The sequence below is a fragment of the Podarcis tiliguerta genome, assembly GCF_965153285.1.
Source record: "Podarcis tiliguerta genome assembly, chromosome: 3".
NCBI lineage: Eukaryota > Metazoa > Chordata > Lepidosauria > Squamata > Lacertidae > Podarcis > Podarcis tiliguerta.
The window spans coordinates 56,505,855-56,518,975 of record NC_139536.1 but is presented as its reverse complement, the minus strand read 5'-3'; the positions used below and the strand labels follow the sequence as shown (position 1 = coordinate 56,518,975).

The 13,121-nt window shown below is 35.9% G+C and overlaps 1 protein-coding gene and 1 long non-coding RNA gene across 10 annotated transcripts in view; one reads left to right on the top strand and one right to left on the bottom strand.

Annotated features, from left to right (window-relative positions):
- STXBP5 (syntaxin binding protein 5) overlaps window positions 1-12,703 on the top strand; it is a 119,037-nt gene extending 106,334 nt beyond the window's left edge. For 5 of the 6 annotated variants that reach the window (XM_083434800.1, XM_083434804.1, XM_083434803.1 and 2 more), the window contains 4 exons: window positions 82-247; window positions 1,321-1,432; window positions 2,727-2,947; window positions 5,057-12,703. In XM_083434800.1, the coding sequence (XP_083290926.1) occupies window positions 82-247; window positions 1,321-1,432; window positions 2,727-2,947; window positions 5,057-5,098 (541 nt within the window). In that variant the 3' untranslated portion in view covers window positions 5,099-12,703. The remainder of the gene's footprint in view (window positions 1-81; window positions 248-1,320; window positions 1,433-2,726; window positions 2,948-5,056) is intronic. The other variant, XR_014509828.1, reaches the window with a different exon arrangement.
- LOC310675038 overlaps window positions 1-13,121 on the bottom strand; it is a 31,583-nt gene that overhangs the window by 6,366 nt on the left and 12,096 nt on the right. For 3 of the 4 annotated variants that reach the window (XR_014509868.1, XR_014509869.1, XR_014509871.1), the window contains one exon: window positions 1,796-1,866. The exons of the other annotated variant lie outside the window; for it this stretch is intronic. This is a non-coding gene — a long non-coding RNA (uncharacterized lncRNA). The remainder of the gene's footprint in view (window positions 1-1,795; window positions 1,867-13,121) is intronic. 4 annotated transcript variants of the gene reach the window in all.

Sequence of the window (13,121 nt, the reverse complement as noted above, 5' to 3'; positions counted from 1 at the left end):
ATGCACTCTATCAAGCTTTAGAAAAGTAGATAAAGTGCTCATATCCCACCTTTAACATTTTTTCCTTTCTGTTTTCTTAAGTTTGCCAAGTTTAAGGCCGCTGTTGGATGTATATTACTTACCGCTTACCAACATGCGGATAGCCAGAACATTTTGCTTCACCAACAATGGGCAAGCTTTGTACCTTGTCTCACCTACAGAAATCCAGAGAATCACCTATAGTCAAGAAACATGTGAAAATCTGCAGGTAAAGTATAAAAGATTCTTGCGTAATTATTTTTTAATGTAAAAGCATTATTTGAAGAATAGACTACTTTTGTCTTTTAATTTATAGCTGTTGTTTTGGAAGGAGAGATGAAACAAGTCCATATGGGTTTTTCTAGCATGGAAAAGAGACCTGGGGGCAGGGAATTAGAATTGAATCAGATTATTTTTTTCCAGAAAAACTCTGTGTTCTCACAACCCATATACATTTAGTTGGGCTGTAGAGGTTGCACCTGATCAAATGCATGCTGAAGAGATGTCTTCAGTATAGGTATCAAGTGCCCTCAAATGGTAGCAGGCAAAATCACAGCTCCAATGCCATTTTCAGGCCCCCACCCTTCTTTGCAGAACAGTTTCGTTTTGCATCTTGACTCCGTCTTCTCTGTTTCGTCAAGGCTTGTAGCTTTCTTACTTGTCTCTGTCAGTAGCTTTAATAGTTAGTTTGTATGTGTTCCGTTAAAAAAAAAAAAAAAGAGGGACAGAGCCATTCCCTCTACGGTTTGAATTTCCCCATGCTTTTTCTAACTGCTAGAAACAGCATGGGAGGTTTCTGTGGAGCCTAAAAGGGAGCCCTGCTGGATCTGTCTCACTTCCACAAATGGAAGGAGGAACAGCAGGTCAGGATACAACCCACTTTTAGTCAGTGCAGAAAATTGTCAGTATGTTTCTGTGTGTCTGTTGTCAGCTTAATCTTTAGTTTAATACATTCAGTAAGACCAAATGTAAAGTATTTATTTGAAGGCAGTGTATTGTAAGTGAAGAACATTTAACGTTGAAGAAAGTGAGGCAAGTGCAGAGTTTAACCGCAACTCGAATTTCCATCTGAGTTAAAGGTGATGTAAAGCTATCGTTGCGACTTAACAACTTTTCAGTTAAGCTAATGCATGCTAAATTGTTTGAAGCAAAATGATAAAATCTACAGGGGGAACAGTATGGGCACTTTGAATTCTGAAGTCAAGTGAGAATACAATGAGAGTGCATTAATAGTACTTTTGTCCTTTGTTATGAAATCCAAATAAAATTTCAGATATGACTGAAAATGATTTTTCTTTGAAGGAAATGTTGGGTGAACTCTTCACACCAGTAGAAACACCAGAAGCACCAAACAAAGGGTTCTTCAAAGGCCTATTTGGAGGTGGTGCACAATCACTTGACAGAGAAGAACTCTGTAAGTTCATTACATTTTTTAAAATAAAAGAATAGAAAATGAGTAGAATATATTTATTGAGTGCAGTCCCAAGTTGTAAAATGAAACACAAAAATATTAACTAGAAACTAAGATTAGTGCAATCTATTTCCTCGTATTAACTACTTGTATATCATTGTACATACCTTCCCATTAATATGCCCATTATCTGAGTACTATCAGTTTTCTGAATTAGAGTAGAATATTAAAGATAAAGCTTTTTTCTAGTCCTATGCAGAATTACTTATTAATTTATACTCAATGGTATATATTGTAGTCATAATACACAAGGCAGATTACAATATTAAAACGGCAGATAAAATGAATAATAGGTTGGATACTGACTTGCGATTACTGGAGTTTTGCTGGCTCAGTAGAAAGATTACGCCTGATGGTTACAATAAATCTAGGCTAGACTAAAATCAATAAAAACCAACAATAAATAAAATAACATAGTGTAAAAAAAAAAATCAACTAAGTAGTGAAGTTATATAGTTATAAAATTACAAAATGCATAAATAGCTGGTCCCTTAGTCCTGGTCTAATATCTAATCCACAAGTACTTGGCAAGAACAAAAAGGCTGATGTCAACACTGAAACAGCAGCTCAAGATGAAAAGGCATCATGCTGGTTGGAGCTGTTAGGAGCTGCAGTCCTCCAACATCTGGAGGCCCACAAGTTTTCCATCCTTGGTGCAAGAGAACTATCCTACCTTTGGAGTTATTTTTTAATGTAGTATCTCATGATGCAATGCTGAGAGACCCACCCACTTTATAGGCCATCAGAGAACAGCAGATGTGTCTGAAAAGAATATTTTATAATTTATCAATCTTTAATGGAACAGATTTTTAAAAAACAATACATCAACATAAAGAGATGTAAAATGACAAATGCAGTGAATCACAAGGCAAAATGATGCAATGACATCTCTACACATCAATTTCTGGCATTGTAGTCATGAAACCAATAGTAAGCTAAGCTGGCACTCACCTACCCAGCTATTTATAGCCTAATTTCCATACAGATTCTCAGTACCTTCCTAGCTCATTGCAAACCAGAAAAGAAAAAAATAATTGATTGTATCAGAATAGTTTGGTTTTTATGTTAAATATGTTGTGTAATCAATCATAAGATGCACAACACTTTATTTTCTTTTAGTTTTATCCAAAGCTTATGACATTTCCACTTTTAGTATTGAGTTCAGCTAGCTAGTGACCGTTTTTTGTATGCAAGGATCCTGAATAGAATCTGGTTGATTTTCTTTTTTCATATTCAGTTGGAGAATCAGCTGCTGGAAAGGCATCAAGGAGCCTTGCCCAGCATATTCCAGGTCCTGGTGGTATTGAAGGGGTCAAAGGAGCAGCATCAGGAATAGTTTGTGAATTGGCACGAGCCAGAATAGCACTAGATGAAAGAGGACAGAAGTTGGGAGAACTGGAAGAACGAACAGCAGCCATGATGGCCAGTGCCGATTCTTTCTCAAAGCATGCGCATGACGTAAGTAAAGTGTCAACATGGTTCCCAACTATGGGCATGGAAAAGATTATGGAATAAAGAATGGAGATTTACAGCCTGTTATACACTAAAGGAAAATCTTTTGAAAATGTTTTACAGGTGGTACATAACTCCCAGAAAACTATCCAAAATGTATAAAACAAGATCTAATACATGCTGGAGGTGTAAACAGGCAGAAGGGACACTGTTTCATATGTGGTGGGGTTCCAAAAAACTTAAGATTTTGGGGAATATTATAAATGAGGAATTGAAAAAAAATGTTTAAGCAAACTTCCATAAAGAAACCAGAAGCCTTCCTCTTAGGCATTTTAGATTCAGATATTCCAAATGTAAAAAAGAGAATATTCTTATATGCTACAACAGCAGCAAGAGTATTAATTGCCAGAAATTGGAAAGGAGAATTAGTACCAACAAAAGAGGAATGACAGGATAAATTATTTGAATATCTCGAACTGGCAAAAATGACGGAGACAATTAGGAGACAGCTAAACCCAAAGTTCAAAAAGGAGTGGGAAATTTAGAAAGAATGTTTTTAAAAAACCAACAACAGTGCCCTCAAGTTAAAACCTGTACATGCTTTGATTAATTTTCACAAACCACAATATGGATTATAAGTATAGTATTCAGATAACAGAAAAAATGGCCAAATGATTAAAGAAGCAGTTTATTAAACAAATAAAACAGACCTGAGGAAGAAGGAAGTCTATTGGGGAAGATAAGGAACTGTGAATTAAGAACATGGTGGCATAAGTTATTTTGTAAGAACATGTGGATTTATGGAAGGATGGAATTTTTTTGTTATTTTATCATTTTTGTTAATTTGTGTGTGTGTGTGTGTTAAGAAAACTAATAAAAAGCATATTTTTAAAAAAGAAAGACATTTAGCTCTTTCTCTCATACACTGGGTGAGTGACCCTTTCACTAGACAAAGTGAGGTGGCAGCCACAGGTGAGAGATGCTGACAGGCAGGGAGCAGCAACAAGGTGTTGAAGGACAGAGCTGTGTGTGCCACTTGGCCTGCCTTGTGTCCCATAAGCTAATCTCCTGCTCTCCAGGTGCAGTGGAAGACACTGGCAATGACCAGCTTTTAAGTAAGATTGAATTCTTAGGTTAAATTGCCAGGAATGGGGGAAGTTGGTGCCATCTTGTATCACTAGGCGATAGCTGGTTTTCAACAATATATCACTAGCTAAACATCACAATATACCAATACAGTGGTGCCCCGCAAGACGAATGCCTCGCAAGACGGAAAACCCGCAAGACGAAAGGGTTTTCTGTCTGCAGAGGCGCTTCGCAAGACGAATTTCCCTATGGGCTTGCTTCGCAAGACGAAAAATAACGAAACATTTTGAATTTTTTTTCCGCTCCAAAACCCCTTTTCCTGAAGCGCTAAGCTGCTAAAAGCATTTTAGCAGCAAAACCGCTAATCCCCCAAGCCTTAAAAAGCCGTTTTTAGCCCTTAAATTGTCAATAGCGCTAATAGCGCTAATCCATCAATGGGCTTGCTTCGCAAGACGAAAAAACCGCAAGACGAAAAGACCCGCGGAACGGATTCTTTTCGTCTTGCGAGGCACCACTGTATATCACAATGTCTGAAATAAGGATGGAGCTATGTAGAGGCCCTGGCTGGCTTCATGGTTTTTCCCATATTGTGATTTTTGCATAGCATACACACACATACATCATGATTCACAATAAATTCCCAGGTCAAAAATTAGAAAACCGTTATCATGATAATGGACTTCAAACTGGTTTTGGATAGTATTATATATTACCCAGCCTTAATCTTGTGATTCACCTCAGGCAGCAAAATACTTTAGCGTCATTCTGCTTTCACACCAGAATCCAGCAGTATGGGAACTAAACTTTATATTGTCACAGGCAGATGGCAAGAAGTCTTATTCATGCACAACTTTTATCCACTTGTTCATGTACCTCTGATCTCCTTAATCATTTAGTTATTCATCTTCTTTACTTAATAGGCAGTTCTCTATTCTTAGAATTTCCTCCTTACACCAACTTCAAAAGTGAACTGTACAGTGTACCATACCATATGCGTAACTATGTTGTGTTCCTCTCTTTCATTTTTAGATGATGTTGAAATGCAAAGATAAGAAATGGTACCAGTTCTGACAACGCATTTTCAAATGCATCTATATAACTTTACCTTGAAGAAAAATCTCCTTTTCATTAACTTCTGCAGGACCAGCGGAAGTGCAAGGGTGTCAGCCAATGGATACTGATCTTTCCTAGCACAAATCACACACTGTTTTACCTCAGTCATGCAGCTTTAACTGAGGGTCATTATATTTAAAACTGGCACCCACACAGTGTGTGTGTTGTCTTTACCTGTGGGCTGACTAGGAGCTTGGGAACAGTCAACAAGAGAACACATGGACAAAAAGGAAACTTTGGTATCAGATGAGCAGGGGCAATGCAGGATCTATCCTGTGTTAATATTTCATATGCCAAAAGTTTTTGTGCTATTGTTGTTGCTGCCAGTGTTTCATCCTCCTGTAGGAGGCTGCAATAAATCAGGGGTCCAAGAGCTAGAATAAAGTTGTTCATCTTAGGGGACTACTAGTAGCTGATCTATACCTTCCCTCCTTAGAGCACGCCATTATAGCTGTTACTAGAAATGACTTGATGCCACCAATTTTCTGATCTGACAAAAGAAGTATGCGAGCTCCATTCTGAATCTATACATAGTTAACATGCACATAGTATCTTCTTGGACCCCTGATCTAGTATTCTTGTATTTGCATCACCATACTGTGGCTGTGTTTGGATGTCATTATAAACCATAGCTTATTGTGACAGAAATGAAAAGCAGCAAGCATTTGGGCTCTTGCACACACACACACACACACACACACACACACACACACACTTTCTTTGTTGTAGCTACAAGGAGGTCATTGGAAGCTTTTGATTAACCGTAGCTTGTTGATTTTATCTGAACCTGACATAATGTGGTTAATTTTCAGTATGGTTTATTTGAAACATACTTTCAAACCATAGATTATAAAGCTGGCCTGTTTTGATGAACCGTTGTTACACTTAACCATGGTTTAAGGTTTGGACCTGACACGATATAGTTAATCCAAAACAAAGCAAAAGCTTTGGAACTTCTCGCAGCCACACCAGAAGAAAAAAGTTGACACGTGAGGCTTGCTGCAGCTCATTCCCATCACAACAAACTGTGACTTAGCATGACATCTGAACACAGCCCATGTCAAGTGCAAAGCAAGAGAAGTTTTTTTGCATTGTAAAAAAAAGTGATTCAACTGCACATCATGCTGAAAGTTTTCATTTGTGTTATGGCTGTGTAGTGTAAAAAGTAAAAAAAAAAAAAAAGTCTACCACAATGAGGAAAAAAAGGTCATCTTTCAGTCAACCCTACCTTTTTTATTTTCCTGAAAATACAGTTAGTCAATTTATAAAGTATTTGTAATTGGTTTTGAGTTTAATTCATGCTGTACATCTTCTTTTGTGTGTTTAAGAGAATGTATTAGTGCAGGCACTTAAACAGGATCTATCAGATACGTAGCTAGCTTATATGCCCAATCAGACTTAACTACCAGGTGAAATAGTCCTTAGTTCAAGCGGTGTTGAACTCTGGGATACAACTTGATGGCTAATAGCAATCATTTTTATTATTTGCATTAGATTAAAACGGTTCTTGGGTTTGTTTTTCCTAATACAGTTCAAAGAACCTGTTAGCAAGTTAAAAAAAAAAAAAAGCAGCAAAGAAGCTGTCTCCAGAATTTCAAGCACATTTACTTGGGAGCAAGTACCGTTGATTTGAATTGACTTTTCCTCCATGTAAGTGTTCTTAAGTTCACTGTATGAATTGCCGAGTGACATTAAAGTCAGAATGGATTGTTTCCAAAACTTGGCATTTAATATATGAATATTTTACCCCTTTAGCAACTGGTAGATTCCTACTTTGATTTGTATGAAAGGAGGGATTTAAGATGTGCCAAATTGAAGCAGTATATTTTAGCTAATGAAGGTTGCACCAAAGCCATAGTGTAATAAGAATATATAAATTTATTTTAAAAAAATATTTATGAAAATGCATAAATAATAATCTTAGTCATGTTGGAAGCTGGAAATAGTATGAATTTGTGATAATTTGCAAGCAGCCTGAACTAGTTGAGGCTCTGTCTGTAAGAAAGTGCCAGAGGTTTTGGGTTTTATTTTCCTAAAGTTGGTGGTGCTGTGCACATGTTGAATGGGTTGTCTTTAACTTCTAACATTGTGAACATAGACTGCAGTTTGAGCCAAAACAAAATTCCCTAGTGTGGGTTCAGCATTGGCATTTAAAAATTGTGTTCCCCGCTCGTTCCCTAAATGTAATGTGCACTCCAGGTTGAAAAAGTTACTGGCTGGTCCTGCATAGTGTGTTTTGCTATATATAGACTTGCCTCTAAGTAAATGTGATTAAGATAAGGTTATAACCCTTCAAATTTGATTCAACTAAATCGCTGCAGCATGTTGGTTGCAACCAAAGGTCACTTGGGGTGGGAAACTCTACAATCTGCAAGAATGTTTGAATCTGTGTTTCAGATTGGGGCTGCTGGATGGTTTGTTTTAGTACTGTACTTATACCAGCTTTTTGTCTCCCTGCAGTGCAGCTTTGGGTAGAGTGCCATGATATTCAATTGTCCATATGAGAAGCAGATTCAGTTCTTTCCATAACCACACAGTGCTCTAAGTCTAAGCCTACAGAAGTGATTTTGGGCAGCAGCCAATCCTCTACAGCAAATATTTGAGTCAAAACTAAAACAACTTGTTTAGGGACTAGTTACTCACTTTTTCATTCTGCTGCCTGGAAACAGATTTTCTGTTTTAAACAAATTACTTTATTTGCATTTAGCTATATGTGAAAACACTGAGAAAAATCAATAAATCAAATAATAAAAAATTGTTAAGTGATGTGGACATTCAAACGTAAACAGTAGTAACTGTTCGTTATGATAACTTCTCTGTGCATTAGAAATTTCTTTTTTTTTAATGTTAAATTCTGTCTTGTGTATAAATGGCATGATCCAGCCTTAGATAAGCACTTTTAAACCCCACTGATTTCAAGTGGAGATACATACCTTACTGATTTCTCACGGCTAATCTTCATATGGATTGTGTCAAATATGTATTTTGTAATTGGAGTCAGAAGCACAAAACGTAATAATGAACCTAACATAACATTGGTTTATTTTTTTTAAAGGGGGAAGTCTGTGTTTCCATACAAATTAAAATTATAGTGAATAATTACTTTTGCCCACTATAGAAAATGCCCAGAGCAAGAGAACTCTATAGTAAATGAAGATTTACTGCTATCCACATTCCTTTGCAGAAAATCCCCAAAGTGGTATACTCCTTGTGAAGCTGAATTATTTGAGGCAAGATCTGTAGCTTTCTGAGCAGCAAATTTTTGACACCCAACAGGAAATGAAGAATAAGGAAGTTCATACTAGCACAAAGATTAGCATGGTATCTATTATAATGTGTATGTGTTCTCACATTTTATACCATAAATAAAATAATTTGCTTTTTTAAAAAAAATGCAGAAATTGAATAGTAGCAAATCGTTGGGCTGTTTGTCTAGTTTGGGCAATTCAGTAATGTCTATCAATCTCACTGCAGCAAGATAAGTTGTACGAATAGGAAAATTTACTTTGTATAGAGTTTGTTTGGCATGCTGTTGGGGAAAATCCCATTATTCTCTTGGCTGGAATTTGAATTTGATTGTTTGATCAAACTATCAAATAAGGCTGTGTACAGATAACTCTTAGATACTGGGAGGCAGTAGTGTAGAGCTGCTGTTGGCCATGGTAAACACATGTTCATTATTTTATTTTATTTTTTAGGCCTCCCATAGTTTCCGGTTAAACTGCTACTGGAAGTTTTTTGTAGTGTTGTGCTGAATTTTCTCAGGGTTTGAATTTTGACTTGAAAAAGGGAATAGAGGTGGGGGATGAAGTTCGCTGAAAGGGTCTCCCATCTTTTTCATGCCAGTTTGATGCTGTTCAGTACACCAAAACATTACTACTGGAATATGATTTTTTAATTTAACCTGATTTCTTCTTAGAAATTAGTGATATCATGTTGCTATACAGATTTGGCTAGGAGAATTTTCCCCATAAGATTTGTTTCCTTCTGGTTACATAAGTTCCCAAAAGTTTGGTTTCCCTTTCTGTTCTACAGAAGTAATTTTTAATGGTGCTGAAGCAGCAGTTAATAGTGGCTGTTGCAAGAAACTTTTAAAAAGGTACTGTGGAGGGGAAAACTGAAGAGGATTGTGCAGCTGCTGTACTTTCAGAGGCACAGGAAGACTTGCCACTTTCGAGCCTCTATCTAAAAATTGGCAAGATGTGGAAACATGTTTTGTGGCAAGATAAAAAAAACCTCATGAAATGTTCATATTTCAATTTAGGGTCCGTCCCCCCCCAATACACGCTTCAAGTTATATCCTGGAAAAGCCAGGATAATCCTTCAGAAACATTACCAGCAATAGGTAATGAAGTGCATTTTGGCAAACTGTTGTCGATACCTATTAGCTATTGACCATAATTTCACAGACACACATGTACATTCTCTTGATTTCTAGATTGCTCTTGGACTTAGTAAAGGTTGATATTTTAGTATATCAAAGCATGGAGTCCACACCAAGCACTCATAGAACCTTTTTAAAAGGGGAGTACAGTTTTCCTTCAGAGTAAAAGACCTACTTGTGAATGTGACTAGAGGAAGCTGCTGCACTTAGGAACTACAAAAATAAAGAAGAGACTCTGCCCAAGCAAGGTTCCTTCTCCAATTACCATTTGTACAATTATCAAGCTGCTGATGCTGGGTCAGGGCTCATGCCACATTAGCTGGGTTAATTTGCTGCCAGTGCTACAGAGGAATGAGCATCTAAACTCAGCCTAAACTTTTTTTATATATTACTAAAATGCAAACAAACTGCTGCTACTTGTCTTTCATGTAATGTTACTGTGTTTAATTATAATTAAACTAAAGACATGTTTCTTTAGGAAGAAAACTGCCAAATTGTAACTTCTGAATGTTACTTCATGTAAATAATTGCGTGTATTCCAAGCAAGTCTGAAAGTGTGACACCATCAACATTCATTACATTACAGTACAGTAGGTATAAAGTTAGTCAGCTGATCTCCATCTGCACTTGTATGGTTTTGTTACACATTTTTGCTCAAGGCGTCCCTCATCTGACAAATGCTACATTAGAAAGCTATAGCCAAAGGTGATTTTTGATGCAGTGATGTTTTCTTTTTGCTTTCTATAGCACTGATCTAATCTGAACCGTAAACTTGAATTTCTTTTCCCTGCACCTTAAGTAATGCAACCTTGAGTACTTAAATCCTTTCACGTACATCTGAGTCTTGAATTCACTTATCTGTACATAAAATAGTTTGGAAAGTTCTTTCTGTACACAAACAACTTTGCACCCTTTGCATGGACAAATTCTTTTATGGGCAGGGACCTCCATGCCTATAAAGGAAGAGGATCTGTGAGAATAAAGACTGCATACAGGGACCTGCTTCCTCATTTGAAATAAACAGGCAAGTTGTCACAGGTGCTAGAGTTCCAGTGCTAGATTTGGAAGATTCATAAGAACGGTAGACAATTTCTCTGAATATTTTATTTATTTCTAAATTACTGTAACACTTTCAGATTTGTTTAATAATTACACAAAACTGCAATCTTGTTCACAAATAATATGTGCTTTGGTTCTATGGATATGAGTGAGAGTTAAGCACAGGTAACCATGGCTGGATTGCAGCCACAGCGATATTTATACATTATGCTATAAGAATATAGTTTGTTACCAAATTAAAATATATGCTCTATCTTTTAATTTTAAAAAAACCTTATGTTAAGTTTGTCAAAGAACTTAATGTATATATATTATGCATACAATTAAGCTTATAATAAGAAATAAATTCATCTCATATCGAGATAACAGTAACAAATTAACCCATCTTGATTAATTAGAAATACTCTAGAGTTACTAGCTTAAAATAAACCTATAGTTTAATCTAAAAAGAACTGCTACAAGAAGAAAGTATACACACACACACACCTCAGTTGTAAAACTGTTTGAAATAGCTGCAGCTTGTTGATGGACATTTATCATAACTCTTCTTTTTCATGAGTATATATAAAATTCTAGATTTTCAGGTATTTTCTTCAGCCTTTTAAAATTTCCAAAAATTAAAAGTGGATTCCATGTATTTTTGTCAATTAAAGCTTTCCTTTTGTATTTTGAAGTTCTGGTTTCTGCATATATTTTATACTCATTGATTGTTACTTGTCCTCAGAATGTTTTTTAAAGTGCATATTCCTGTGGTTGGTGAACCATCCTATTTGTTAGTGCTCTGATGCATACAGATAAGAATATGACTGCACTTGTAGTGTAGTTGTGGTGTGCCCAATGATTGAAAATGCTCATTGTTTGCCTTTGTTTACTGTACAAATTCTCAGCTGCACTTGCTCCCACAGTCTAGATATTTATCTGTGAAGTATTGTGAATTCTTTCCCCCTGTGAATGTTAGTGACATTACTGCCAAAAGAAAGAAATAAAGATCCTGTTTGAATGAATTTTATAGTTGGGGGTGGTGGGCGGTAAACAAAGCTAAATGTCCAGTATATGTGAATTATCTGAATTTTTAACATTGTTTAACATGCATTGAGAATCAAACCAAGAAAAGTGCATGGCTACTACTATACATGTTTCCTATATAAATCATGTTTGTTTCAAGTTCACCAATGAGTGTAGTTTTTAATTTTAAAACTAATTTGAGATATAGTTTTGATTATAGAAATCAAAGTTGCAACTAAATAAGTATTAACATTTTTTGATAAAGCACTTAGGAAATTGATCTTTCTAAACTTCAAGCGACTGCAGTTTGTTTCTTCTTGACCACTACATTTTTTAAAAATATGAACAAGTTTTGATTTTTTGATGAAATCATGGCATCATCCATGGAGCTGCTATTTGATATTGGCTAATACAAAATGGGGAAACTGTTAAGTGTTAACAACCCTTTCAAAATTTGTAAATAAATTGTACTCATTTTACTTTAAACTTATACACCACTATTCATAATGGTTAGACCTAGGAGGAGCGGCTTCTGGTTATGCTACTGTTTCATTATGCAAGCATCATTGCAGGGGTGGGGTGGGAGTTCAGGGGGATGAACATCAATAAATGTTTCTCACATTACTCATTGGGTAAGCATGCTTGATATAGAACTTCTAGCTTATATGTATCTTAGTCTCTGTGCATTGTGTCTTTTTTGTTTTTAATTTATTCCTCACTTCCACTTGTTAATTTCAGTCTTGCGGAGCCCCACTACGTGTTCTGAAGATGAAAATGGGAAATGCATCTTAGGATAGGGTTGCAAATTCATCTGTCTACCAATATAGTTTTGTATGAACTCCAATCCATACCATTACAAATGGAAATGTTAGACTGCATAGTTATTTTACTTTATGTACTTGATCCTAAAGTATGTCATTACAAACATTAAAATTAAGTATGGGATATTTTTGTAAATAAAAAAAACCTGTGCAGCTGGTATTTTAAAAGGAAAATGTACTATACATTAATGTTTCAGAAAATACTGTTCATATGTGTATATGAATGTGTCATTATGCTGAAGGGCTCTGAATGGGCAAAATAAACTATTCAAATCTCTCCTGAAACAAAACAAACCTAGTTTTTGTTTCATGTAATCATTTTCCCTCTTGATGCAGTCCATGCTTGAGGGTATTTCTTACTGTTAGAAGAAATGCAAATGCTCCTTCAGGATTTTCCTATATTTATCATCTTAGATGTCTTTAATTTGTACTTTGAAAATCTATCTGATTTTCACTTTCATTGATTTTGCTGGTGATTACGTGCCAGATCTCTGCAAGAAGCTGTCATGTCTTCTAGCAATAAAGAGAAACCTGATGGTCAGGGAAGTCTCTTTCCCACCATGCATGGCTCCATGCTTTATACTATAATGTTACGCACACTTCAGGACTTCTTCTGTGTTATATGAATTGGAAGATAAAAATTTATTATTCCATGAAGAACAGAATGATAATGTGCTTTGATGTATAAAAGTTAAAGGACTGATGCCTCTGC